This window comes from Poromitra crassiceps (assembly GCF_964638095.1).
Source record: "Poromitra crassiceps genome assembly, chromosome: 17".
Classification (NCBI taxonomy): Eukaryota; Metazoa; Chordata; class Actinopteri; order Beryciformes; family Melamphaidae; genus Poromitra; species Poromitra crassiceps.
The window spans coordinates 31,958,411-31,982,878 of record NC_139635.1 but is presented as its reverse complement, the minus strand read 5'-3'; the positions used below and the strand labels follow the sequence as shown (position 1 = coordinate 31,982,878).

Below are 24,468 nucleotides of genomic sequence, written 5' to 3'. Positions count from 1 at the left end.
GAAAACATCCGTTTCTATAGTAAAGTTGAGTCAAATGTAGATCTGAAACCCTCCTGTCTGTCGTCAAACTTCCTCTTTCCTTGCAGTGTTCCATCGAAAATCCCCAGATTCTCTGAAATGTATCTGATCAATTCTCTAAAATTAAGGTCACCAAAATCACATGATTCTCGTGTTAAGGTAAACATGTTGACATGTTTCCTTTGTACTGACAAATTAAGTAAAATGTTAACATTATGTGTGTCTCTGATAGAAGTAAGGGTTATAGTAAATGTTAACAAAAGGCTAATCTGCTTGCTGGCTTATAGACTGTACGGTCCATGTTTTTATCGAGAAGGCCGGAATTGGGTGGCATTTGCCATGTTGAGGTTTACCAGAAATGTATAGCAAAAGCCTGGGGTTTTCCATCAACTCTTATAAGATATGAAAGTTTTGCATGAAATGTGGGAGCATGCATGTTTGTGGAGAAGCAATGTCACATCTGAAAGTGTAAGTCTCCAGTTCCTGATTGAAGAGGCAGTGTCACATCTGGAAGTGAAAGCTTCCAGTTCCGGAGAAAACCAGCCCTCCCCAACTGGAAAAATAGGAAAGGAGAAGTTGACTGACGGGAAATCATTGTCAGAAGACAGAGGACCACCCACTTTTGTAATTGCTTATTAAGAGGGTCTGTGGCTATGGAAAAGGGTCAATCTCTGATGGCCGATTGATACCAGGAGAGGAGTTGACCCAGATCTGTGTATTGTATTGAGCTTTTATATTCAATGTCTGTTGTCAATTAATTCTCAGAAATAAATGTCAGATATACTGTAACAAATTGTCTCACTCTATTTTACTTCACCATTCCATGGGACGCGCCGGGAAGGCAGAGTAGAGATTGGCTAAACTAACCTTCTGATAACTTATGCCTTGTACCAGAAAAAGACCTTCCTGAATCAACACACCTGGTCCATGTAGCCGCCAGGAATCAGACAGAGGACGCTTCACTTCGTCACACACACACACACACACACACACACACACACATGACATTGGTTTGTTTGGCGTTAAGTTGTTTGCTGCTCAGCTGCGCCAAATCCTCAAATCAAGATCTTCTTCTCTGGGGCTTTCGGCAGGCTAGACACTACTATGGCTCATTACTGCCTCTCAGGTTTAAGACTGGATTGCGCCTATAAACGGGAGCTTGGTTTACTGACTGTGCAGAGAGCCAATCATATGGGGTGGCACCTGGGGTGGCCAATCAGATTCTAGGGGTGGCCCATGCCACCCCAGGCCACTCCCTAGACACGCCACTGCCAGGCTGGGGTGCTAAAACCATCCCGTACCGGATGCCGTCTCTCCGACCGTCAACTGTCTCTCTTATATATATATATAAAATATATATATTTATATATATATATATATAAAATATATATATTTATATATATATATATATATATATATATATATATATATATATATATATATATATATATATATATATATATTTTTTTTTTATATTTATATATATATATATATATATATATATTTTTTTTATATATATATATATATATATATATATATATATATATATATATATATATATATATATAATATATATATATATATATATAATATATATATATATAACCTTCGTTATTTCGAATCCCACATAGGTTACGCCAAACCCCACATAGGTTACGCTAAAACCACGACCGCAAAGCGTCCTGCCTGTATTTGGCCAGTCGACAGGAAAGTATCGCGGGACTTCACGAGACTTGGTGACCTAGATCACGTTTGAGGTAATTTGATCCCTGTGCACTCCAGGAAACAGCCTGGGGTGAAATAACACTCTGCTGGATGTTGACGGATCAGATTATGGCGATATTTGGCGAAAAAGGGAAGAAAAATAGCTATTTAGATGCAGGAAATACAGGCTCACACTTGGCCCCAAATCAACTCCACTTTACGACTGACTTGGACGCTATTGATATCAAAACAACGCTAGGATGCCCAGATACGCCGCGGGGATCGCCTGGTGAGTGGACAAATCATAATTAATGGCAGGAGATGGCTCCAGGTTCGAAAAAACCGAAATTCTCCTTTAAACCGAGCCGAGGTCCTGACTCTCTGTGGTCATTAAAGATCCCATCGGCACTCTTCACAAGAGTAGAGGTGTGACCCCGGTGCCCTGGCTAAATTCCCAAAAAACAGGCCGTCCTTCAATCATGGCCACCTAATCATCCCTCGTTACTTAATTGGCACATTCAGTCCTCAACTCTCCACCGTGATAGCTGATGTGTGGTGAGCGTTCTGGCGCAATCTGGCTGCCGTGCATCACCCAGGTAGGGGCTACACATCGGTGGTGGTTGAGTTAAGTTCCCTCCCCTGATATGTGAAGCGCTTTGAGTGTCTAGCAAGGCGGCGGCGCTATATAAATCCAATCAATTATATTTAGGCTATATAGGCCTATATATATATATTTCTGTAAATTCACATGGCCTGACAGTATTATTAATGAGAAGCAGGCGACACACAATAGACTGGCTGAAAGTGTGCTGTAACCAAACACATATAAGGTCTGAAATGAGTAAGCTGTTTTTTATGTCCTCCTGAGCATGCCTCCAGTAGTCAAATGCAAGAAATGTATTCAAAAGTAATTGAAAGTAATCAGTTACATTATTCCATCTTGTGAAGGACTCTGCATGAGTATATCTTGGTCAAATGTAAAAAATGCAAGTTGCCTTCAAAAACAATCCAAGGTAGGTTGGAATAATTAAAATGCCTTTATTTTACATGGCAAAGAAAAATGGGTAACACTTTATAATAACGTTCAGTAGTAAATCATTTATAAGCTATTAGTTAATGATGAAGTAATGATGAACTAGTCATTTACAAAACATTTGTAGATGATTAATAAGTGTTATGTAAACATATAAAAAATGTGTTGTAAGTCATCTATAAACTTTTAGTAAATCATTAAATGATCATAAATCGTAATTAGTCAATATATTACGAATCACTTGTAAGTCATTAAAAGTTTTTATATTCCAACCATTATCTCTATAGATATTGTTAATCATGAACAAATGATAAGCAAATCATTAGTAAATGATTATAAGTAATTAGTTCATATACATTATAACTAACTTCTAAGTCATTCAGTCTTTATATTCTAAACATCTGTTCTGTCTACCAGTATCTCGTCACTTTACACATTTGTTAATCATGAACAAATGATGAACAAATGATTAGTAATGATCTGTATGTAGCCTACAGTAATTTGTTGATGTATCATTAATGACTTAAGGTAGCCTGTTAAAAGCCTCAAAACAATTATCAGTGGTGTAGTCTACGTGATACGCAGGTATACGCAGTATACCCACTAGGAAAGCTCCAGGATTTGAGTATACCCACTTAAAAATGCCCAATAAAAAAATGCAACAATAGTTTTGTGACAAAACTTTCACTTCAATGATTTTGTTTCACAAATACCGGGTAGATAACAGGGGAAGGCATCTCCTCTGGTTTTGAAATACCACTTGCATCAAATCAAAATCTAATTGTGTCTGCTATTAAATTACCACAAAAATACACAAGGACACATATTTAGGTTTGTTTATTTATAGGCTACTTAATTTAGGCCTATATGTCATTATTTAGAGAGAGAGATATATATATCGTCCCTTTTTTCACTTTTTTACTTTTTGTCATAAATCAGTGCCATTGGTCACCCTTCACATCTCTGTGTGGTTTTTACCAAAATGCAACCAATGGAAAAGCATTAAAACGATCTTGTGAGTAAATCTCGTAACGCCATTCGCCCTCAATCTGTCAGTCAAACCTCGAAATTCGTCCCCTACCTCCGTCTGTACCCCCCCCCCCCCCACGCAGGACAATAAACCCACGGCAGATGTGCTGTGTATTTCTCATATCGTTTTGACTAATCCTGGCTTCCTCTGACGTTAATAGATCAATCAAATGTTTTCCAGTTATTCCTAGGCTGCAAACTTGTTTTAACATGCAAATCGGAGTGTTTTCTGACGAGAATAAAGTAACTATGTTATGTCAGACTGTTCTCATCCCAATGCCAAAGCCCCCGCCTCGGCCATGAGAGGCGAGGAGGGCTGCGCGCGCCCACGCGGCCCGGAGCTTGGGGCTCATGCATGAGCATACCACTTATCTCCCGCCTGACTGGCCGGGAGAGAGTGCTTCCAAGTCGGACTGATAATATAAACAACATAATTTGAGCTTATCCAGGTAAGATATTGTAACGGGTTGGGTTTGTGTGCTACTGTTGCGTGTTATACTGTTCTGTGCATGGGGGTTAACACTGGGATTGACATGTCTGTGGGGATTTACGGGGGGTCTGTGAAGGCGACATTTAGCCAGTGGGGGGGGTGAGAGAGGGGTTCACCTGTGATTGGCTGGGGGGAGGGGAGCTGTGCGAGCGGGGGACAGCTCGGCGAGTTGGTGTGTGGAACCTGAGAGGGAAGGCTGTGTGGGGGTGAAGAGCGGAGAAGCTAGGAGAGATAGCGGGGTTTTGGGTGTGTGTTGTGGGGTTTGTTTTGGCGTGGGCTACGGCTGACAGTAGCCCTCGGACCGTGTGTTAACAGAATAAAGTGCGGTGACTAGATCCTGACTCTCGCCTGGTTCCTGACAATGCTACACTGGCGTCAGAAGTTAAAACTAATGACTAGAAGACTCGGGCGCGACCTGGCGTTAGCGGTTAGCTGTTTGTGTGCTAGCTGCTACAAGGACCACGTGGAATGGTGCACATAGAAGAACGCCTGTCGGTGGACGGGGGGGAAAAGGAGCTACCGACCCCGGAGTTTAGCTCGGTGCTTGCTAGCATGGAGGGCCGCCTGAAGCAGGAGCTCAGCGCGGTACTTGCCGGCGTGGAGGCCCGCTTGATGCAGGAGATCAGACGGCTGTTGGAGGCGACGCCTGCCTGGGCAGAGGGGCTTATGGAGCTGCTACGGGAGGTCGCAGAGAGAAGCGGACGGAGGAGCCGCAAAGAGAGTGTTGGACTTGCGGGGGAAATGGGCACCTGGCGAGGTGGTGTCGCAGCGGTTCCGGGGGACAGACGGGGTACGCGGAGCAACGATACTGGGGACGGCCGGGTGTCTGCTGGTCGTGCGGAGCCTTCGGGCATCTCGCCAGGGGGTGTCCGGAAGCTGTCGGGGAGCAGAGGACGGCGGGAGAGGAGAGACGTGCAGGCGGCTGGCAGGTGAGACTCTGCTGGTCGTGTAAGAGGCCTGGACATTTGGCCAGAGACTGCACTGAGACAGTGGAGGTCAGGGAAGAGACACGGGTTGGGGAGAGTGTGGAAAGCCGGGGGGAAGAGAACGTTGTTAGGATCGGGAGAGCGACGCTCATATTTCCAGGTGAGCAGGTGTCGCTACTAACGCCGGAGGGACCGGCACAGCCGAGCTGCCCTACACCCCCCACGGTTGCTGGGCAGGAAGCCGAGGTGGTGATCGCAGCCGGTTGTGTTATTCCCACTGACCTGAACACGCCGCCCCCTGGGGGAGGGGGACGGGAGGACGGGCGAGTGCGAGAGGCGGAGGAAGAGGAGTACTGTTCAGATGAAGAGGAGTTCTGTTCAGATGTGGACCTGGAGGACGACAACATGACCATCATGGATGTCGACGCGGATGAGTGGCAATACAGGCAGACGGAGGACGCGGATATCGGTCCCGCGTATATGTGGGTGGTGGCCGGAGAAAAGAGAAGAGCGGAGAAGCTAGGAGAGATAGCGGGGTTTTGGGTGTGTGTTGTGGGGTTTGTTTTGGCGTGGGCTACGGCTGACAGTAGCCCTCGGACCGTGTGTTAACAGAATAAAGTGCGGTAACTAGATCCTGACTCTCGCCTGGTTCCTGACAATGCTACAATATTAATAAAGTAATGACATATTCAGCGGGAAACTAACTATAATTAAGACGTGCCAACTTTGACGACGTTTGGTTCAGTATTTTAAGAGCAAACAGGTTTTTTTAACTTCCTGAAAAGTTGCTGTTTTGGAGATTCGAGGTCCTGGAACGACAGCGACGATATTTAGGTCCCCTATGCCAGTGATTCTCAACCTTTTTCATATCAAGGGCCCCTAATTTACTTCACCTCAGGGCCCCTTTGATGAGTTTTTGTCTCTCAAACCAAAATCAGAGTTCCATCACTGTATTGTAGCTAGAGAGATAAAAGTGAAACTATGATCACAACAAACATTCTCTGCGACTTTCAACTATAATTTCAAAAGTGAGACTTACCATATAGCAACCACAGGGAGAAGTGAAGCCAATAGCCTCAGCAAAAGTTGGTAAAAACAGGAAGCATGCCCAGACGCTGATTCAGCTGAAGAAATCACCCAGAATGATTCAACACTTGACCATGATTGGTTAGAGATCTCACAGAGGTAGACTAGGAGTGCCCCCCCCCCTGTTGACTGTACAGTACAGTAGAGATAACAGGCTAGTTATGGATATTGAATTCTAACAGGCTCACAGTTATCTACAAATGATGTAACACATTTATGTGTGATGAATTGTTTACACTTTAGATCAGGGGATACAGAAAGCCTCATAAGTGACTTGTAAATGATTTACACATCATTTATTCCAGTTGGGGAAGACTTTGTAGTTTGTGTTGCAGTGCTTCTAAGTGCTGACTGCTTCTGTCGGCCTGGGAAGGAGCTTCACTAACAGGTCATAGCTGGTACAGTTATGGTACAGTAACACTGATCATAATTGTTTTGATGCTTTTTACTATACCTTATACAAATTATATACAGATCATTTAGTAATGATTTGTTCATCATTTTTGTTCATGCTTAACAAATGTGTATAGTGACGAAATAGATACTGCTAGACAGAACAGAAAGTAATTCATTATCTATCGACTAGCTTATACATAATTTACTAATGATTTGCTCATCATTTGTTCATGATTAACAAAGAGACATTGTTGGAATAACAAAACAACAAACGTTTAATGACTTGAGTGATCCATAATATATTGACTAATGACTTATTAATCATTTACTAATGATTTATGTATGATAATTTAATGATTTACTAAAAGTTTATAGATGACTTACAACAGATTTATGATATGTTTACATAACACATATTAATCATCTACAAATGTATATTAATGTTTTGTAAATTATTAGTTCATCATTAGTTCATCATTAACTAATAGCTTATAAATGACTTACTACTGAACGTTATTATAAAGTGTTACCGAAAAATGTTTAAAAATGATAATCAGTTACCTTACTTTAATATTGTAGCGTTCCTGCTATTTGTCGGAATCAAGAGGCTTCTTGTTGGTACAGGGCTTTTATTCTTGGCTTCACACACAGCTCCTAGCGGTAGCTTCGCTGCTAGCTCTACACACGTCCAGCCAGCTCTCCTCCATATACAGACTGACTCAATGCCTCGAGACAGGAAGGCCACTTACACACCGTTCCCCCCAGGAACACACCCACACACCTCAGTTCCTAGCTAAACCCGGAAACACCACATTACATGTAAAACCCCGGATCGCTACAATATTGTGATAATTGGATTACATTACTGTTCTTTTTTTTTTTTTAGCAAGTAATTAGTAATTGTATCGGATTACATTTTAAAGTAACCCTCCCAACCCTGAATTAAAAAAAAAATCTTCCACTTGAAAATGGGATGATTGTGGAAAAACCCAAGTGTTTTAAAGGTCCCATTCCGTGCAAAAGCTGTTTTTACTTGTAAATGCATATATACTGCTGTCAGCCCTCGCTGTAAGCGTGATTTCTAACCCCACATAGGATAAGCAATAACCACGCCCTGTGGCGCTGGGATTGGCCAGGAGCATTGAAGCTTGGGACTAAAGCCTGGGTTTTTTCATCTTTTAAAATAAAGATGTTTAAAAAACTTAAAAAGCTTGTTACATTTTCAGTGCTGTACCTTTTCTCTGGGTAAGAATTGAGCTTGAAATTAACGATATGATACATTATATTATATGAGCTATGAACGTGAACACAACACCGTTTATATTATTGCATGTTTTTGTAGATTGTGTACATTGTGTAGATTACAATTATTATACTTATTATTATTATTATTATTATTATTATTATTATTATTATTATTATTATTATTACTATGCTAAGGAAGGTAGGTGACCATAATTCATTTCAATGTCCGCTCTCAATGTCCGCTCTCGAAATCGCTGTCCGTTCTCAAGAGCTATTCAGTTGGTTCATGAAATCGCTGGGCTGCGTGCCCTCCAGTGTTGCTCCTGGCCAATCCCGGCATCACAGGGCGTGGTTATTGCTTATCCTATGTGGGGTTAGAAATCACGCTCCCTGCGTTGTAATGAGTGGTCACAAGCTCAGAACTGCCACAGTTGGATTTGTCCCTATCCAGCTTCCCCCTGCAGTCTCCTCCAAGCCACACCCCCAAACGCTTCGTTTGCCCAGAGGGGGATTGGGACGTCACGAGCTTCCTCACGCATACTCTCTCACACAAGCTACCTGCACCATTTTGTCTATAGCCACAGAATTAACACTTCTAGCTGGAGCGACGCCAACTGTACGTGATCCAGCAACTGCGGAGGTGCATTCGGTAAGTCTAGGCATTTTGAGATGTCCTCTTTAGCGTAGCAACCTTAAGTTAGCGATAGCGTTAGTTGTGGACACAACCTAGCGTGCTGGTCCACAGACGCTAATCTGATTGGCCGCTGGGAGCCTGGGACGGGCTCTCCCTCAGCGGCCAATGGGAACTGTTAGTTCTGAATATATTATAGAAACAGACCATTCTTGGGACGCAACGAGATGAGGAAGTGACAACTCCGTCACAACAAACGGGGTTGCTATATTTTCGACAAATTAATCCAGAATCATGTTTTATGGACCAGAGACACACGTTTTTAAGAGGTTACAGCTGCACAAATTTGGACCTTTAATTGACTACCGGGACATTGTGTTTTATTCTGAAAGTCCTGCAATACTTTTTTCTTTTGGACTTTTATTTTGAAAAGTATAACCCGGGATTCTTAGATCTTTCCCCGGAAGTCTTTCTACGTCAATATCTGTCATCTGTGTTCTTGAGGCAAACAACGCTCTCAAAGTCAAGTCATTCATTAGGACTTCACTATGGCACAGGCAGTGCAGAAACTGGTTGCCAAAGTGCCTACTTTGGTTGGCGGTAAGTTAATTTGCCCTGTTTACTTGTTATTCAGTCGCAGTTTTTTTTAAGCATAGCATAGTATTAGCTTCTGCATGTTGGACATTGTTAGCAGTAGTGTACACAGCGGCAGCTTGTGTGTGGTGCTGCAGTTGTTTGAACTGAGGCTAAATGGCTTGGCTTCCTAGCAGATGCTTTATCTGGACCTGGACCTAATACACTTTACGTGCTGTGATCTGCAGCCGCTGTCACATACTCCAAACCCCGTCTAGCGACCTTCTGGTACTACGCTCGGGTGGAGCTGGTCCCTCCTTCCCCGGCTGAGATCCCCAAAGCCATTGAGGCCGCGAAGGGCCTCGTCAAGAGCTTCCAGTCAGGACGCCTCGCACAAACAACGGTCAAGGTGAGTCCATATAACGTTTAGGTTTTAAGTATAACATGGGCCCCTGGGCTATGACTTTATGTCCAAAAACAAACTCATACAACACTGGCAAGTGAAGCTTGCATGCATCTTTCTGTCTGTGCAGTGACCCACTCACAGTATAAGAAGAATATTGCACAAATCAGTGATCAATAACAACCACCACAAATATTAAAGTCCGTTCTTACATTTAAAGCGTCTCCCTGGTTTTACGCTGGCAAGTTCTCGATTAGAGCAGTGATTGTGAAGGCTTGAACAATGTCACTATTTCATATAGCCCCATAACGTGACGCCGCTTACTGTACAGCAGTCGGCGCCACACAGCGTTAGAATCCAGAATAGGTGGACAAGGCTGTTCAAAAAGCTCTCCTACCCGTATCCGACCTCCGATTGCAGATCCGAAGATATGATCGCCAGCCTAGTGAAGCCAGTAAGTTCGCCGGGGAGGTTAAATGATACTGCTAAGTGAAACAACCGTTTAGAAGCAGTCTTTGCACAGCCTGCACTGAATTTACAGCAGGGTGTGTTTGATCTCACTATCATGGTGCACCGCTTGCACGCGGCGAGCAAACAATACATGCGGCTGTCAGTGATCAACGCAAATCAAAACATGTCATGAAATACTCAAACTCCCAGGGTTCCTGTCGGCACTAGGACGCTTCTCCTGTCCTCAATACGGCGAGTGGCGTCTTTCTCGTCTCATGTAGAGCAGTCTGTCTCGTCTGTTCTTTGAAAATGAGTGCTGTCCAGAGGCATATTACAGGGAGAATCCTGGAGGCATGTTTGGAAAAACTGATGAAAAGTTCCTATTCGGCCCGAGCACTTTTGTTTTCTTAATTTCTTTTTTTTTAATATATATTTTCCCCCCCCGATTTTTTATCCCATTTTTATCCCCCATTAGTGCTAATTTTAAATTTATTTATCCTGGTTGCTGCTCCACCCTCTGCCGATCTGGGGAGAGCCGAAACTGGCTCCATGCTTCCTCCGAGACATGGGCAGTTAGCCAGCCGCTTCTTTTCACCTGACAGGGGAAGCTTCACCGGTAGCCACGTGGGAAGATCACGCTATTCCGAGTTCCCCTCCCTTCAAACAGGCGCCCTTAACGACCAGAGGAGGAATCACATTAGCAACCAGCAACCAGGATATTGCATGTTTTGGTGAAGGGGTTCCTATATGAAGGAAACCCCCGGGAGGCACAGGGAGAACATGCAAACTCCACACAGAAAGGCCCTTTTGACGACCCCACCCGGGCGGTGGGCACTCCACCTGCATCCTCCTCATCTTCTCACACAGCAGCCCTGGCTGGATTGTATTGAAAGCGCTGGAAAAATCAAAGAAAGTAATCCTCACCATTGCATCAGAAGTGTCAAGATGTGCAAGGGCCCGCTGGTGCATGTATATAAGTGCATCCTCCACTCCGATGCTCGGCTGGTATGCAAACTGTAGAGGATCAATATACTCGCTCACCTTGGGCCTGATGTGAGTGAGGACAAGTCTCTCAAGAGTTTTCATGCAGTGTGAGGTGAGGGCCACCGGCCTATAATCATTCAGCACAGCAGGGTGTTTCTTTTTGGGAACAGGGACCAGACAGGATGTTTTCCACAGAGTGGGTATTCTCTGTAGCCGCAGGCTCATGTTGAAAATATATGTGAGAATCCCACACAACTGTCCAGAGCAGGTCTTCAGCAGACTGGAGCTGATGTTGTCAGGTCCAGCCGCTTTCCCCAGCTTCAAGTTGTTCAGCTCCCTCCTGACTTGTGAAGTGTCGAATGATATAGGGGAGGTAGTAGATAAAGGGAGGGGGGGGACAGACAGTGGACACGCTGGGGTGGGGCTGGAGGGAGGGGGTGGGACTGGAAGGAGGGGGTGGGGCTGGAGGGAGGGGGAGGGAGTGGGGTGGGGCTGGGGGGGTGGGGTGGGGCTGGAGGGAGGGGGAGGGGTGGGACTGGAAGGAGGGGGTGGGGCTGGAAGTCCTGTCAATCTTAAATGATCTAATGCTAGGTAGCTAGGGGTTGAGGCTTAATGGGAAATTGAAATGATGCTCAGACACGACCCGACCCTTGGTGTGGTATAATGAGCATAAAGCTTATTCGCTTTTTACTTAATTTTACCTAACTTGTGGAAGCAGGTGGTAATTATGCCGGTGTCCTCCTCGTCGTGCCTCTGGATGGACGATGCTCCTGGCGTTTTCGGGCTTGCAGCTTTGACCCAGTCAGCCTGTGGATTTTTCTGCTGTGACTCCCACTGCCCTTCCTCTCTTAGATTTTTGAGCTCCACTTGACATTTCTTCCAGGCATTTTTTGCAAAAGCAAATTTCCACTCAAGCAGTATAGTGAGACCAGTGGGCAAGCCTACCCCCTTCCCTCTGATGATGCAGAAGTGAATTGAAAAGCTGTAGTTCCTTGAATGGCCACTAGGCTTTGGGGGCAACAGTAGGCATTCCCTCCATGTTAAAATGCCCGACTTTGTAACAGGATTAAACATCTTTCCAGTGAGGGGCAAAACACGGTTTGAGTCTCTAGCTAATTTTACCTTTTCATAACAACTGTAGGGGGTAATTTTTTATATAACTCGCCCGTTTGGAGTAAAATAGATAATAGAAAAGGGGAAACTCTCACGTGAGGTGCGGAAGGACTCAACCCATTCCCTCCCACTTTGCTGACGAAAAATCAAGATGGTGACGGGCGGCCAACATTTGAACTCCGCCAGGGAGAAGAGATTTAATGATATTCCATATTATTTATGTCTATGACTATGAGTGAGACACACCCACTATATTAGGAGACTACGCCCCCTAGCGTTCATTGTTCAGTTGCACCCCAAGTGAAAGCAGAAACTAAATGGATCAGCTATATTTAGAATCAGGAGAGACCATAGAACATTTCACTGGGACCAAAAATAAAACAGATTGGAAAAGAATCTGTGAATTCCAAATGTTCACTCATCTTTTTCTTCTTCCCATAGGATGCCATAAGGAATGGACTGGTGACCACTGAGGTGCTAATGTGGTTCTATATTGGAGAGTGCATAGGCAAAGGAGGCCTTATCGGATACAATGTTTGAAATCTGGACTGATCTTTCTCCTCTCCTTTTGCACTTATATGCTCAACTTGTTGTAGCAAATGTTCCAATAAACAGATGTCTATAGTTTCAGAAGAACATTTTGTTTCTCGAGTATTTTATTTAAAAGGCAAATGCCCTCGAGTAGTTTTGGTTGTATTTTATTCACAGCAGATTGACAAAATTGCATTTCAATGTTTTTTTATCTAGAGGCATAGGAAGATTTCATGCACACTTGATGGAGAGCAAAATGTATATTCTACTATACCTTACAAAAAGAAGTGTCAATCCTGATATCCTGGTGTGCGCTGGATTATAAATGTTATTATAGGCCATGCTTAAAATGTAACACCCCCACCCCCCTCCATATGCCTGCTCTATTTCTCTATTATCCAAGGGGTCCTTGGGCTGAAAAAGGTTGAAGACCCCTGATCTAAATGAAGATTATGGATGCTACTGAAAACGGTTTTGGACATTAAGATGTACATTTGCTAGCCCTTGCTGCTATGTAATGATAGACATCTCCTCTCGCTCTCTACTTTCCGACAGTGTATTTAGGACGTTTCCCAAGTATCTGCGGAAAGCTTGCCTCACGTCTTCTGGCTCCTCCTCCAGGTTGGAGTGAATCAGTGCAAGTCTGCTCAAATGTGAGGCTGCATAAAGAGAGGGAACACGTTAGCCAAGAAATAGTAAGCATATAGTTCATGCGACAGCCTGGGTGGTTTGCAACAGGCTTACCTAAAGGTAGCCGCCCCTCCTCTGCCCCACTGCCAGGCTTGTGGTGAGCTATCAGCAGACACTGGCTGTCCTGCAGCCCCTGAGAGGAGATGAACATGGAGTGCCAGGTCTCTATTTCTTTCAGGTGACTTGGAACATCAGGATTAAAAACCATCACCACACCGTTGGAGTCCTTCATTAGTGCTGGCCAGCATGATTCAAATCTGTCAAAGGAGAACATGGTGAGGATTATGTAGATAATATGCAGTGGAAAGGAAATTTGACCCCTAGTGAGAAAATAATACACCATCTACATTCAAGCCTATCTTACATTTCACAAGATTTGACAGGTTACCTTTTGAATCTCAATTTGCTTACTTGAAGTCCCCTGCGCAGTCCCAAAGTTCCACCTCACATGTTGAGTATTTGTCACTGCTGCCTTCATTTTGTGATTCAAATTCCAGTATCCTTGAACCAATAAAAACAACAGCTACATTTGGTTGTATAACTTGGGCACCTGACTGTACTTGTACAGTAATTCTCTCCACTGTAGCATATATAGACACTTTTTTTTTTACATGTCAGTTGACAAAATAAATCAATAGAGGGCTAATCACGTGGATTATTTTTACACTCTTATTCAGTTCAATTTACTTTCAAATAATTCTGTTATAACGACTTGATTGGGGATTTGTTGGACCAATCCTGGTTGTACAATGTGGAAAGCATCAGTCCACTTTACCTTACTCCTTGAGTTGGGCTGTACTCTCCTACAGTTTCCGTTGTGTCAGAGAGGAAATTTGCAAGAACCGTTTTCCCACTCTGAAAGACAAATACCGTTAACGTTAACAACAATCACAATACAACAAATACATGCTACGAATACACAAACTACAATACTAGAGGGCCAGGTTGTTATCATGGGGGGGTAGGAGTACTTACCTCATTAGGCCCAATTACAAGTATTTTTGCTTTGAACATTTCCAAGTTAGCGTAACAGCGGCACAGAAGCTGGGCATTCGTTAGCTGGCTAGCTAAACTTGCTAGCACTGGCAATTATGCTAGTCAGGTAATTTATACAACACATAGGTGTTATCTAAACATTGCGCTTCTAACGTTAGTTGTTGAGGTTTAACGTTAGTGTGTGAATAGTGTATAAAAAATATATCTTGAAGTAGCTTCAAAGAGTAGCCTATTTGGCTACCAGAGTGATTTTCTGCGAGTAAACTTCCTGTTCGTTTCTATGGTTTCGATGAGCGGCTCTGTTTATTGGTTGTTTCTATCTGAAATCAAATGAAGAACCGCCCACTTCGTCCGTGGGGAACAAATCAACGCCCAGCAGCCAGACCAGAGACCTTTAATATAGATAGACACTACAACTTCCAGTCACTTCCTGTATCTGTGCCACGACGTTTTCGCCACTGCCACGCCCCCTTAGGAGACTGGTCAGCCAATGAAGTTTCATACCATTGACAGATAGCCAATCACAATTCGAGAACCACGCCCATTTAGGAGACCGTAAGAGTTCCATTTCTTACAATTGACGGAGCCTGGAGTAGGTTGTCTCTATAAGGTCTCTGGCCAGACTAGAGGTTACAACGTCACTGATTCAGCTTGGAGCAGTCCGAGGAGTAGCAGAGGGTGAAACCGAGACAAATGGCAACGTAAGAAAGCATAATGTTATATTTTCACTCGTATAAATTACAACTGGAAGTGAATGTAACTTTAGGTTAGTTAAATGTAGCTAAATCTATTAGCTTGTTCAACTCAATAGTATACACGCTTTCTTGTTCTAGTCAAGCAAGCTGCAGGAAGGCACTGGCGCATGGCTGTGTAGTTTGTGTTGCTAAGGATTTAAGCTTAGGTAGCTTGCTTGACAACTAACCTACTGACCGTCAAGGAGAAGTGTTATGTTAATGTATCAGCTTTAATGCAGTGGAACTACACTCATTTGAGAGGTCACATAATGGTCGACTGACGTCGTCTAGGCTAGCATGATCTCTGTCTTTTTACGTTACCTAGGGGAGTTAGTAATGAGTCTGCAGATTCAGAGGATCTTCTCCAAGACTGCCCACTCGGGATCAGCTCTACCAGGGAAGATCTGCCTCTGAGTTGTGGTGATCTGGATGGCTCCCACCCAGAGAGAAGGAGCATGGCACGGAGCAGTCTCCACACGAGAAGCACAGAGGGTGACACCAGCTGGTAAGGTCCTGTGGGGATCTATGGGCAACATATTCACCCACCTGCAGCCACAGGATTTTCAGCCAAACTGATTCAAGGCATTCACCCTATCTTTTTATTTTGCATGTAGTCATGGAGCCTTTGCAGACACGGGAAAGACCCCTCTCCTGAAAACACTGATCCAGGCTGAAGCAGCTGCCAACTCTGCAGCCATACAACTCGTGTCGTTTAAAGATGCCATGGAAGACGAATTTGCCGTATGTTTCGCTTGTTTGTTACAATGTCACACATATAACAAATTGAATTCAAACCTGGGCCTTAATTCCACGTGGGAAACCAAACACTTGCATCAGAATGTTGTACATTTAACTTTTATGCTCTTAACAAGTCTTCCTTCTTCTTCTCTTGCAATGAAGGATTCAAGACAGTCTGCCACTAATAAGCGGCGGATTACAAGGCAGAGAGGACTTTTGCTGGACAAGTTGGAGGATTTTAAACGGATAAATAAGTCTGTGCGACAGAAACTGAAGCAGCTCCAGGAAGCAGAGGTTTGCTACAATGCCTTCAACCCCCAACCTTGTATACACTGCTCATGGTAGTAGTATGAGTATACCTCAAATCCTGAAATAGGCTACAGGAGATAAACACACCGGATGTACCTTGATTGATTGATATACTTTATTGATCCCAGAGGGGAAATTCATAGTATCAACAACGCACCAACATGCAGTAACAGTAAAAACAAACAAGAATAGAATACTAAAAAACTTACAGCCACCATCGCACAACTGTACAGTATAAAAAAACAAAGTTCACGTACAGTACAATTTCATTAGACCCATGTGGTGTTAAAATACCTTATGGCAGCGGGGATGAAGGACTTCCTAAAACGCTGAGTACTGCACCTTGGCAGTACAAAATGACCGCTAAAAGTGCTCCTCAGGCTTTTAAAACACCCGTACAGAGGGTGACCCTTGGATCTAAGTATGGTGCGTAGTTTTTTCTTTGTACGCTGCTCAGTAATCATCTCCAAAGAGTCGGGGGGGATACCGATGATGAAACCCGTTTTTTAAATTGGCTTATTCAGCCTGTTCCTGTCCTCAGCGGTCATGCTGCCACCCCAGCAAACCACTGCATAAAATAAAACACTAGCGAAAATGCTCTGATAAAAGACACTGAGGAGTTTGCTGCTAACATTAAAATACCTTCGTTTCCGCAAGAAGAAAAGTCTAGACTGGGCTTTTTTTTTTTATTACATTGGTGTTCACCTTCCAGTCAAGTTAGCATCAATGTGGGTACCCAGGTATTTATAGGAGGTGACAATTTCTACTGGGTGACCTTTGTTTAAAACAGGGGCAACCTCAACTTTTTTTCTTTCTAAAATCAATAAACAATTCCTTCGTTTTGGCGATATTTAGGTCAAGGAAATTGCCGTCGCACCATTTGACAAACTGGTCAATTTCATACCTGTAACTTTCATCAGTGTCGTCATTTAAAATGTGGCCCACTATGGCTGAATCATCAAGAGAATTAACGTCTGTCCATCTCTCAATTCAGGCTCATCGAATTAACACGGACAAACAGATTGATGTGTTGCTAATGAAGATCACACAGGCAGAAAGTGAAAATCTGGTGAGTGTTGCATTAACATTTATTCAGCAAAGAGAAGGAATGGGCGCCTGGGTAGTGCAGCGGTAGATTCCCTGCCTACCAACACGAGGCTCGCAGGTTTGAGCCCCCGTGTTACCTCCGGCTTAGTCGGGTGTCCATACACGCACCCTAATTACCTAATGATGTGATGTGATGTTATCAGTGATGTCATCCTTCCTATCATCAGTGGTGATGTCATCCGTGATGATTTCATCAGTGATGTCATCCTTCCTGGCCCCGAGCTGCGTATGCCAACTAACCAACTAACTGCTGATCCTTCTCATTTGTTTCCACAAGCATTTAAAAACAGATTTGAGCGAGACAGAAAAAAGAGTTGAGGAACTGATGGACCTGCGGAGGAAAGAGCAGGTAAGCGTAACAGCAGTTTTGATACGGATGTGCTCGCACACTAACAAATTCAGTGCATTCAAAACCATCTACCCTTGTTGGCTTTCATAGGGGACCATAGAGAGCGCAGTTCACACCACCAAGTCAGTGGAGGCCACTCGCGCTCGCCTGCAGGGCCAGCTACGCAACAAGGAAGCCGAAAACAATCGTCTGACTGTGCAGCTCCGGGTACGAAAGCTTGTCGTGTGTCAGAGAAACAACAAACTACCGGTACATGAGGAAGAGTGTAACATTATAACATGTCCATGTTGGTTCCTGCTCTCTCCCAGACTCTGGAGAGAACCCTGACGGAGCAGAAGATGGAGGTTGATGATGATGATGAGAGTCTGAGAAGGCAGCGCAGGACAAGGACGGCCTCAAGAAGGCCACCCGAGCCCAGAAGCAGAGAGCCCAGAGATTCGAAGCTGCTGTTGATAAGTGCTACACACAGCTGAGGGAGAAGGTATGCCATCACAATGCACACCATTTTTGATGGTCTTTCTTACACTCAACCAGTCAAAAGTTTGTACGTTTTTCTTTATTTTTACTATTTTCAAGTGACCAAAAAAGTGTGAAATAAATTGATCTAAACTAAAACTATCTCATATTTTAGATTCTTTAAAGTAGCCTCTCTCTAGTTTCATGGAAAGGCAAAGGCTTTGGAAAGAAATTCATACATAGACATCAACTTCACTGTTTATATTTGTCTAAGCAACCAATTTCAAGCATTAAGCATACACCTTTAGATCAAAAGGACTTTAAGATCATGAAAAACATAGTACATTCAATCAGGCGTGTCCAAAAATGTGACTGGTAGTGTATCCTTGATGATGCTCAGATGATTCAGTTTGTCACTGTTTCTTTCCAATCTTCTCCTTGGTCGGCGCCTAGGATGTTCAGCTGGCCAATGCTCGCTCAGAGAGGGAGTCCTGGAGAAGCCAACAGGCGCAGATGTCCGAGGAGAGGGTCCGACTTGTCGCTCAGATCGAGTTATTGAAATGGTCTGCCTATTTTCTCTTATATACTCTTGGTATGTAGTGGCATTCAACATGCAACCAATTTGCACCAATAAATGTCAAATGTGTTTCTCCAATGCAGCCAAACGGCGGACTTGACAGCGAGGCTACAGAGGGAGAGGGAGGATTTCAGTGCAGCGAACAAGATGATGACGCAAAGGCTTGAAAGACTAAATGCTGAAAACGGAGAACTCGGCATGAATAATGTAACACTCGAGGTATAGTTGCCAAACAGTTGTCTCGTCAATTAATGATGTACTACTCTAAAAGACCATGCTGTAATTATTCCTACAGCCGTTCAGTGGGCAGTTTTGTGCAAACAGGCATTCTGGAGGAAATTATATATAACCGACTATAAACAGTCGGTTTATCTGTTATTAACCAGTAGGTCAGTGGTAATTTGAATGACTCCTCTTTAATACAATTTTTACAGTTTTCAATTGGGAAAAAGTCACCAGTTATTATCATTTTGGAAATACATTGTAATCAAATCTTTCCAAGTACCCCCTGCAAGCTGCTCAAGTACCCCTAGGGGTACACGTACCCCTGGTTGGGAATCACTGCAGTAGGTCATAATCATTGCACAAAAGCCACAATATCTGAGAGGACGTCCCTCGGTGATGCCGTCAATACTTGCCACCAATGTTGTAGTCAAGTCACTATATTGCGAGTCTCGAGTCCCCAGTGTTTGAGTACAAGTCCGAGTCACCAAAAGAAGAGCCCGAGTCAGGTCCTCATTACCTGAGTCTGAGTCTGGAGTTACTGAACATGAGCGTGAAGTGAATCCACGTGGAGATGGAACACACGTGCCTGCCTTTGCATGAAATTGAATAATATCATAATATTAATTAATATACTGTGACTGTCAATATCCAAATTATCAGCTCCTATTACAAAAAACCAAAGTCTTTATCAATTAAGAGCGTCTTTGAGTACTTAGAAAAGTGCTATATAAGTCCTATCAATTATTAGTAGTAGTATTATTATCCAAGTTCTCATCTCCAACTTCCAAGTCAGTCATCAGTGCTCAAGTCCAAGTTGAGTCACAAGTCCTGAAATTGAGTCCAGGACTCAGACTCAAGTAGAAATCCTGGACTCGCGTACTACAACAGTGCATATGATGACACATCACTGTCATACATAAAGAATGGTAAAGCATGCCATCTCTGATATTATTACCGTGCGAAGAATGATTTGGATGTTTGTGTGATTGCAGGCATCTGTTGCTGAGTTGGAGCAGCAGCTCACAGATTCAGAGGCTGCGCTGATGGAGGCGAAGCTTTTGTCCCAGGAGAGGAGACACCAAGCTGAACAGTACACAAGTCAGGTTGATACACACTCATTGATTTCATTCTTGTTTACGTGGATTTATTTGAGATCTCTGACTGTGCTTTGCTAACATTGTTTTCTGTCTGTTGATTTTATATTTTTTGTTGGTGTGTATTCCTTTTTGATGTGCTTTGAAACAGTGTTTTGAAAATAGCTATAGAAAAAACATCCTGGTGATGATTATTATTATACTCCTGAGCAGCCTTCTGTTAGAATTGTACACTCCAGATTGGGATTATTTCATTATTATCATAATGTATTACCAGTAGTTGTTTCGGGGATGCAAACTAGTCACCTTTAGGTGACAGTCACCTTTTTGATCCAAACATAGGGCACTTAGTGAATGATTTTTAAATGGTCTTGTGTCTGCCCTGGTCTCTGTCAGCTTTTTCACTCTCCATGAGTTTGCATCCCTGTTTGCAATTGTCAACTGCATGAGGAAGAGAGGAGTTTGAATATACTGGATATTGTTTGTGTATTTCTTCTAGGTTGCAGAGCTTCAAGTGGAGGTAGATGATCTGAGGTTAAAGTATCGGAGTCTTTTAAGAGAGACGGAGAACGAGCAAGATAGAAAAGAAGCAGAGGTTGAGAAGGTAAAGCTCCCATATAAAAGGTTATCAAGTTTTCATTGTAATCTTGCAAAGTCTGGTTAATGTGCACAGCTTTCTCAATTAATACCAGCAGCTATATTTAGCAATAAGCAAAAAAAAAAAAAAACGTTATTTCTTAAATTTTTTGCTTGGTCTGTTTTCTAACCAATTCTTTCTCTAACAGCGTTGTCGGTGTCTTTAACCACAGGTTGTACAGCTCTGCACTGTTTACGGTCCAGCTGAATGGCCAGTGAATGACTTGTTTGGCCTGGCTACTAGTGCTTCTTTGGCAGCCTAACATCCATCTGCTAAACCTTCTAAATCTGTGCAGTCTCAAACAAACCACTCGATAACAAAACCGATGCTCAGTCTAAGGATGGATCTTGGCATATCCTGCATGCTTTAACGATAGCACGCTTCTATGCTTTAGTGAGGGTTTAGTGTGAGACGTGTGTGAACTCTAGGCTAATATTTTGTCTGTCCCCCCAACTCCTGCTGCTACCCTCGTCCGGAGCCCAGGTCAGGCAGGAGCTGCGGGGGCGAGTGGACGAGCTGAAGGCTTACCCTGAGCTACTGAGAGCAGCCGAGCAGAGGCTGTTCGAGTGCCAGGAGAACCTGCGGCGCTCTGAGAAGAAGTGCTCAGAAATGTCAGAGTCCATTAGGCAACTGCAGGTTAAGGTGTGCAACAAGAGCTGCGGTGGTCGGAGGATGTAAAATGCAGTCATTACATCTGGCCACTTGGTGGCAGTAAAACCCCATGTGTCTTCCTACCCCTTCAGTGCATCCTGTTTTCTGGCCCTGCTTTGGAATTGGTGTTGATGTTTGTGATAAAAGTGTTCTCTGATTGCAGTGGAAATAGTTCGGTTGCAACCCTCTGTACCTCTACATGTATCCATTTGTGAGTGTTTTTGTGCGCGTGACTCATTTTCACTCTCCCACAAATTCTTTGTAGGCTGATATCAGCAATGTTGAGTCGGTGACTTGAAAATTTTCCATTTTCTGTTTGCAATGTTGTGGCAAATTGTGTTAAAAGTACTGTTATTTGTATCCAGTTAGGAATTTGCATGTGACCTCACCTGAACCATCTTCTCTGCTCCATTTGCTTGTGCCCAAGGCAGATGATATCAAAATAGCAATTGTGAAGATTCTATTTTTACATGCACAGATGGACAGTCAAGCCAAGGAGGTGAGATCATCTGTGGAGATGAAAGACTCCATTTTCAAGGCCAATTCACAACTGCAAGAAAATGTCAATTCTCTTCAAAAGTAAGACATCCTCTCATGTCCATTCTACAGGTCTGTTATCTACAGGTCTGATTTGAGTTAAAATGTCTCCTTTCTGTAGATTAATACATAGGAATTAGTTCAAATGCGTCCGGATAGTGAAGTGGTAGATTCCCTGCCTACCAACCCGAGGGTTCGAGCCCCCGTGTTACCTCCAGCTTGATTGGGGGTCCATACAGGCACAATTGGCCGTGTCTGTGGGTGGGAAGCACTGAGATATATAGGAAGCCGGATTAAGCGTATGTGTCCTGGTCGCTGCACTAGTGCCTTCTCTGGACGGTCAGTGTGCCTGTTCAGGGGGAGGGGAACTGGGGGGAATAGCGTGATCCTCCCACACGCTATGTCCTGCCAGTGAAACTCCTTGCTGTCAAGTGAAAAGTAGCAGCTGGCGAGTCGCCAGCTGCGACTGCACATGTATCAGAGGAAGCATGTGCTAATCTACAACCCTCCCCAGATCGGCAGAGAGGGTGGAGCAACGACCAGGACAGCAGGGGGAATCGGCCAAGTACAATTGGGGAGAAAATGGGAGAGAAAAAAAACTTGATTAAAAAAAAGTGTGTGTTTGTCTGTGTGTGCAGGACGAGGGAGGGTCTGCAGCAGGAGAACCTGGAGCTGGTGCGGAGGCTGGCATCTCAGGAGGAAGCTCTGGGCTACAGTAACCGGCAGCTGGACCAGCGCTCTGCGGAGTGCCAGGCCCTCAACAGACAGCTGGAGGCAGCTCTGTCAGACGTCAGGCAGCAGGTACAGCTCTGTCAGGCAGCAGGCAGCAGGTACAGCTCTGTCAGACGTCAGGCAGCAGGTACAGCTCTGTCAGGCAGCAGGTACAGCTCTGGAGCAGCTCTGTCAGACGTCAGGCAGCAGGTACAGCTCTGGAGCAGCTCTGTCAGATGTCAGGCAGCAGGTACAGCTCTGGAGCAGCTCTGTCAGATGTCAGGCAGCAGGTACAGCTCTGGAGCAGCTCTGTCAGGCAGCAGGTACAGCTCTGTCAGGCAGCAGGTACAGCTCTGGAGCAGCTCTGTCAGGCAGCAGGTACAGCTCTGTCAGACGTCAGGCAGCAGGTACAGCTCTGTCAGACGTCAGGCAGCAGGTACAGCTCTGGAGCAGCTCTGTCAGGCAGCAGGTACAGCTCTGGAGCAGCTCTGTCAGACGTCAGGCAGCAGGTACAGCTCTGGAGCAGCCCGCTGGGGCCTGAATAACAATGATCTCATGATGATGTTGGAGTTAAAGTAGCAATGCCTGACCTTTTCATGTAAATGGCAACCTATTAATATCCTTCTATTTTTGTTATGAATTTTCAGTTATAAATTCTGTCTTGCCTTTTCCCTCCCTTTATCACCCCGCCCTTTCCAGACCCCCCCTCCCCTCCATTCTCTCCCCAATTGTACTTGGCCAATTCCCCTGCTGCCCCGCTCGTTGCTCCACCCCCTCTGCCGTTCTGGGGAGAGTTGTAGACTAGCTGCACATGCTTCCTCCAACACATGTTCAGCCGGCCGCTTCTCTTCACCTGACAGTGAGGAGTTTCACCGGCACGACATAGCGTGTCGGAGGATCGCTCCCCCCAGTTCCCCTCCCCCTCAGACAGCAGAGGCATTAGTGGAGTGACCAAGACACATAACCATAATCTGACTTCCCACCCACAGACACGGCCAATTGTGCCTGTATGGACCAAGCCGGAGGTAACACGGGGGCTCGAACCAGGAGACCCTCGTGTTGGTAGGCAGGGAAACTACCACTGCACTACCCAGATGTCCTTTGTTGTTTTTGCTTGTATTTTTGATTTCTCCATTTATTTTTTATGTAAAGCACTTTGCATTGTATTATATTTATGAATGCAACTCAAATGGTTAAGTCATTATTGCTTAAGTTATTATTATGAATATATCTCTGTGCAACTGTCACTACTGTCTATTGGCTGATTGATACAACACAGTAGTGAGTCAGACTACACCCCAGTTCATGAAAGCTGTGTTTCCAGGGCAAAATGCTGTGGCCCACAGGAAGTGATGTCATCTGCTCATTTACATGTCTCCCGTGGGCAGGTGAGCAAGGTGAAAGACACGGCTGTTTCCAGAGAGGAGGCTCTGCAGACTAAAATCCTGCAGCTGGAGGCAGAGAAGGGCAAAAGTCAGACCGAGCTCAATCGTCTCCGCCAGAGCAAGGTGTCTGTGAGTATCTCAGGCTCTTCTGGTGCCAATGCATGTTATGTAGGATGCATGCTCAAATGCTGAGATGTGTCTACCTGAGGAGGTATCTGCTCAAAATCAGGTCTGGCTGTCTTTATGTTGTTCTGCAGGCAGAGAAGCAGTTTGAGGTGCGTCTGAAAGAACTGCAGCTTGGCCTGGACCAATCAGAGAGCCACAAGCAAAGCATTCAGGCCTACATAGATTTCCTCAAGAACTCTTACGCCACAATGTTTGATGAGGGATTCTCAACGTCGTGTTTTGGATCCTCGTATTTTCTAAAATGACTGTTTTTAAGGATTTATTTGTTTGTCTTTGGTATGAGTCCTATTTAAACCAGGATCATGGAATGTGTATGGAGGAAATCGTTTTTTTTTTTAATCTATTGTTGATACAGGAATTAAAGTTTTATTTTTGATAGATTTGCTTGTACAGTAATTGTATATCTGCACTGAATTGAACATGCATCTTTGCAGGCCCACTTCCGCATTTGTCATGTTTTAGCTGACATAACTC

General features: G+C 44.2%; 2 protein-coding genes and 1 pseudogene across 3 annotated transcripts; 2 read left to right on the top strand and 1 right to left on the bottom strand.

The window, feature by feature from the left end:
• The first annotated feature begins 9,023 nt into the window (after nt 1–9,023).
• Nucleotides 9,024–12,711, top strand: LOC310792100 (ATP synthase subunit g, mitochondrial-like). The gene is made up of 3 exons (XM_083653812.1): nt 9,024–9,158; nt 9,380–9,540; nt 12,523–12,711. Exons 1-3 carry the CDS (start codon nt 9,107–9,109, stop codon nt 12,619–12,621), a joined length of 312 nt encoding a protein of 103 aa, XP_083509938.1. The 5' UTR covers nt 9,024–9,106; the 3' UTR covers nt 12,622–12,711.
• An 87-nt stretch (nt 12,712–12,798) lies between these two features.
• Nucleotides 12,799–14,548, bottom strand: ift22 (intraflagellar transport 22 homolog (Chlamydomonas)). Its single transcript, XM_083653811.1, has 5 exons — nt 14,278–14,548; nt 14,078–14,157; nt 13,714–13,803; nt 13,357–13,559; nt 12,799–13,271 (listed from the first exon to the last, which is right to left on the bottom strand). Exons 1-5 carry the CDS (start codon nt 14,314–14,316, stop codon nt 13,123–13,125), a joined length of 561 nt encoding a protein of 186 aa, XP_083509937.1. The 5' UTR covers nt 14,317–14,548; the 3' UTR covers nt 12,799–13,122.
• A 373-nt stretch (nt 14,549–14,921) lies between these two features.
• On the top strand, nt 14,922–24,303 carry LOC310792344 (outer dense fiber protein 2-like; annotated as a pseudogene). Its single transcript, XR_014553938.1, has 17 exons — nt 14,922–14,999; nt 15,358–15,537; nt 15,647–15,773; nt 15,933–16,064; nt 17,074–17,148; nt 17,464–17,535; nt 17,626–17,742; nt 17,844–18,016; nt 18,445–18,554; nt 18,652–18,787; nt 19,786–19,896; nt 20,387–20,491; nt 21,008–21,166; nt 21,654–21,754; nt 22,351–22,513; nt 23,812–23,937; nt 24,066–24,303. The product of XR_014553938.1 is annotated as an outer dense fiber protein 2-like (transcript).
• Nucleotides 24,304–24,468: the final 165 nt, after the last annotated feature.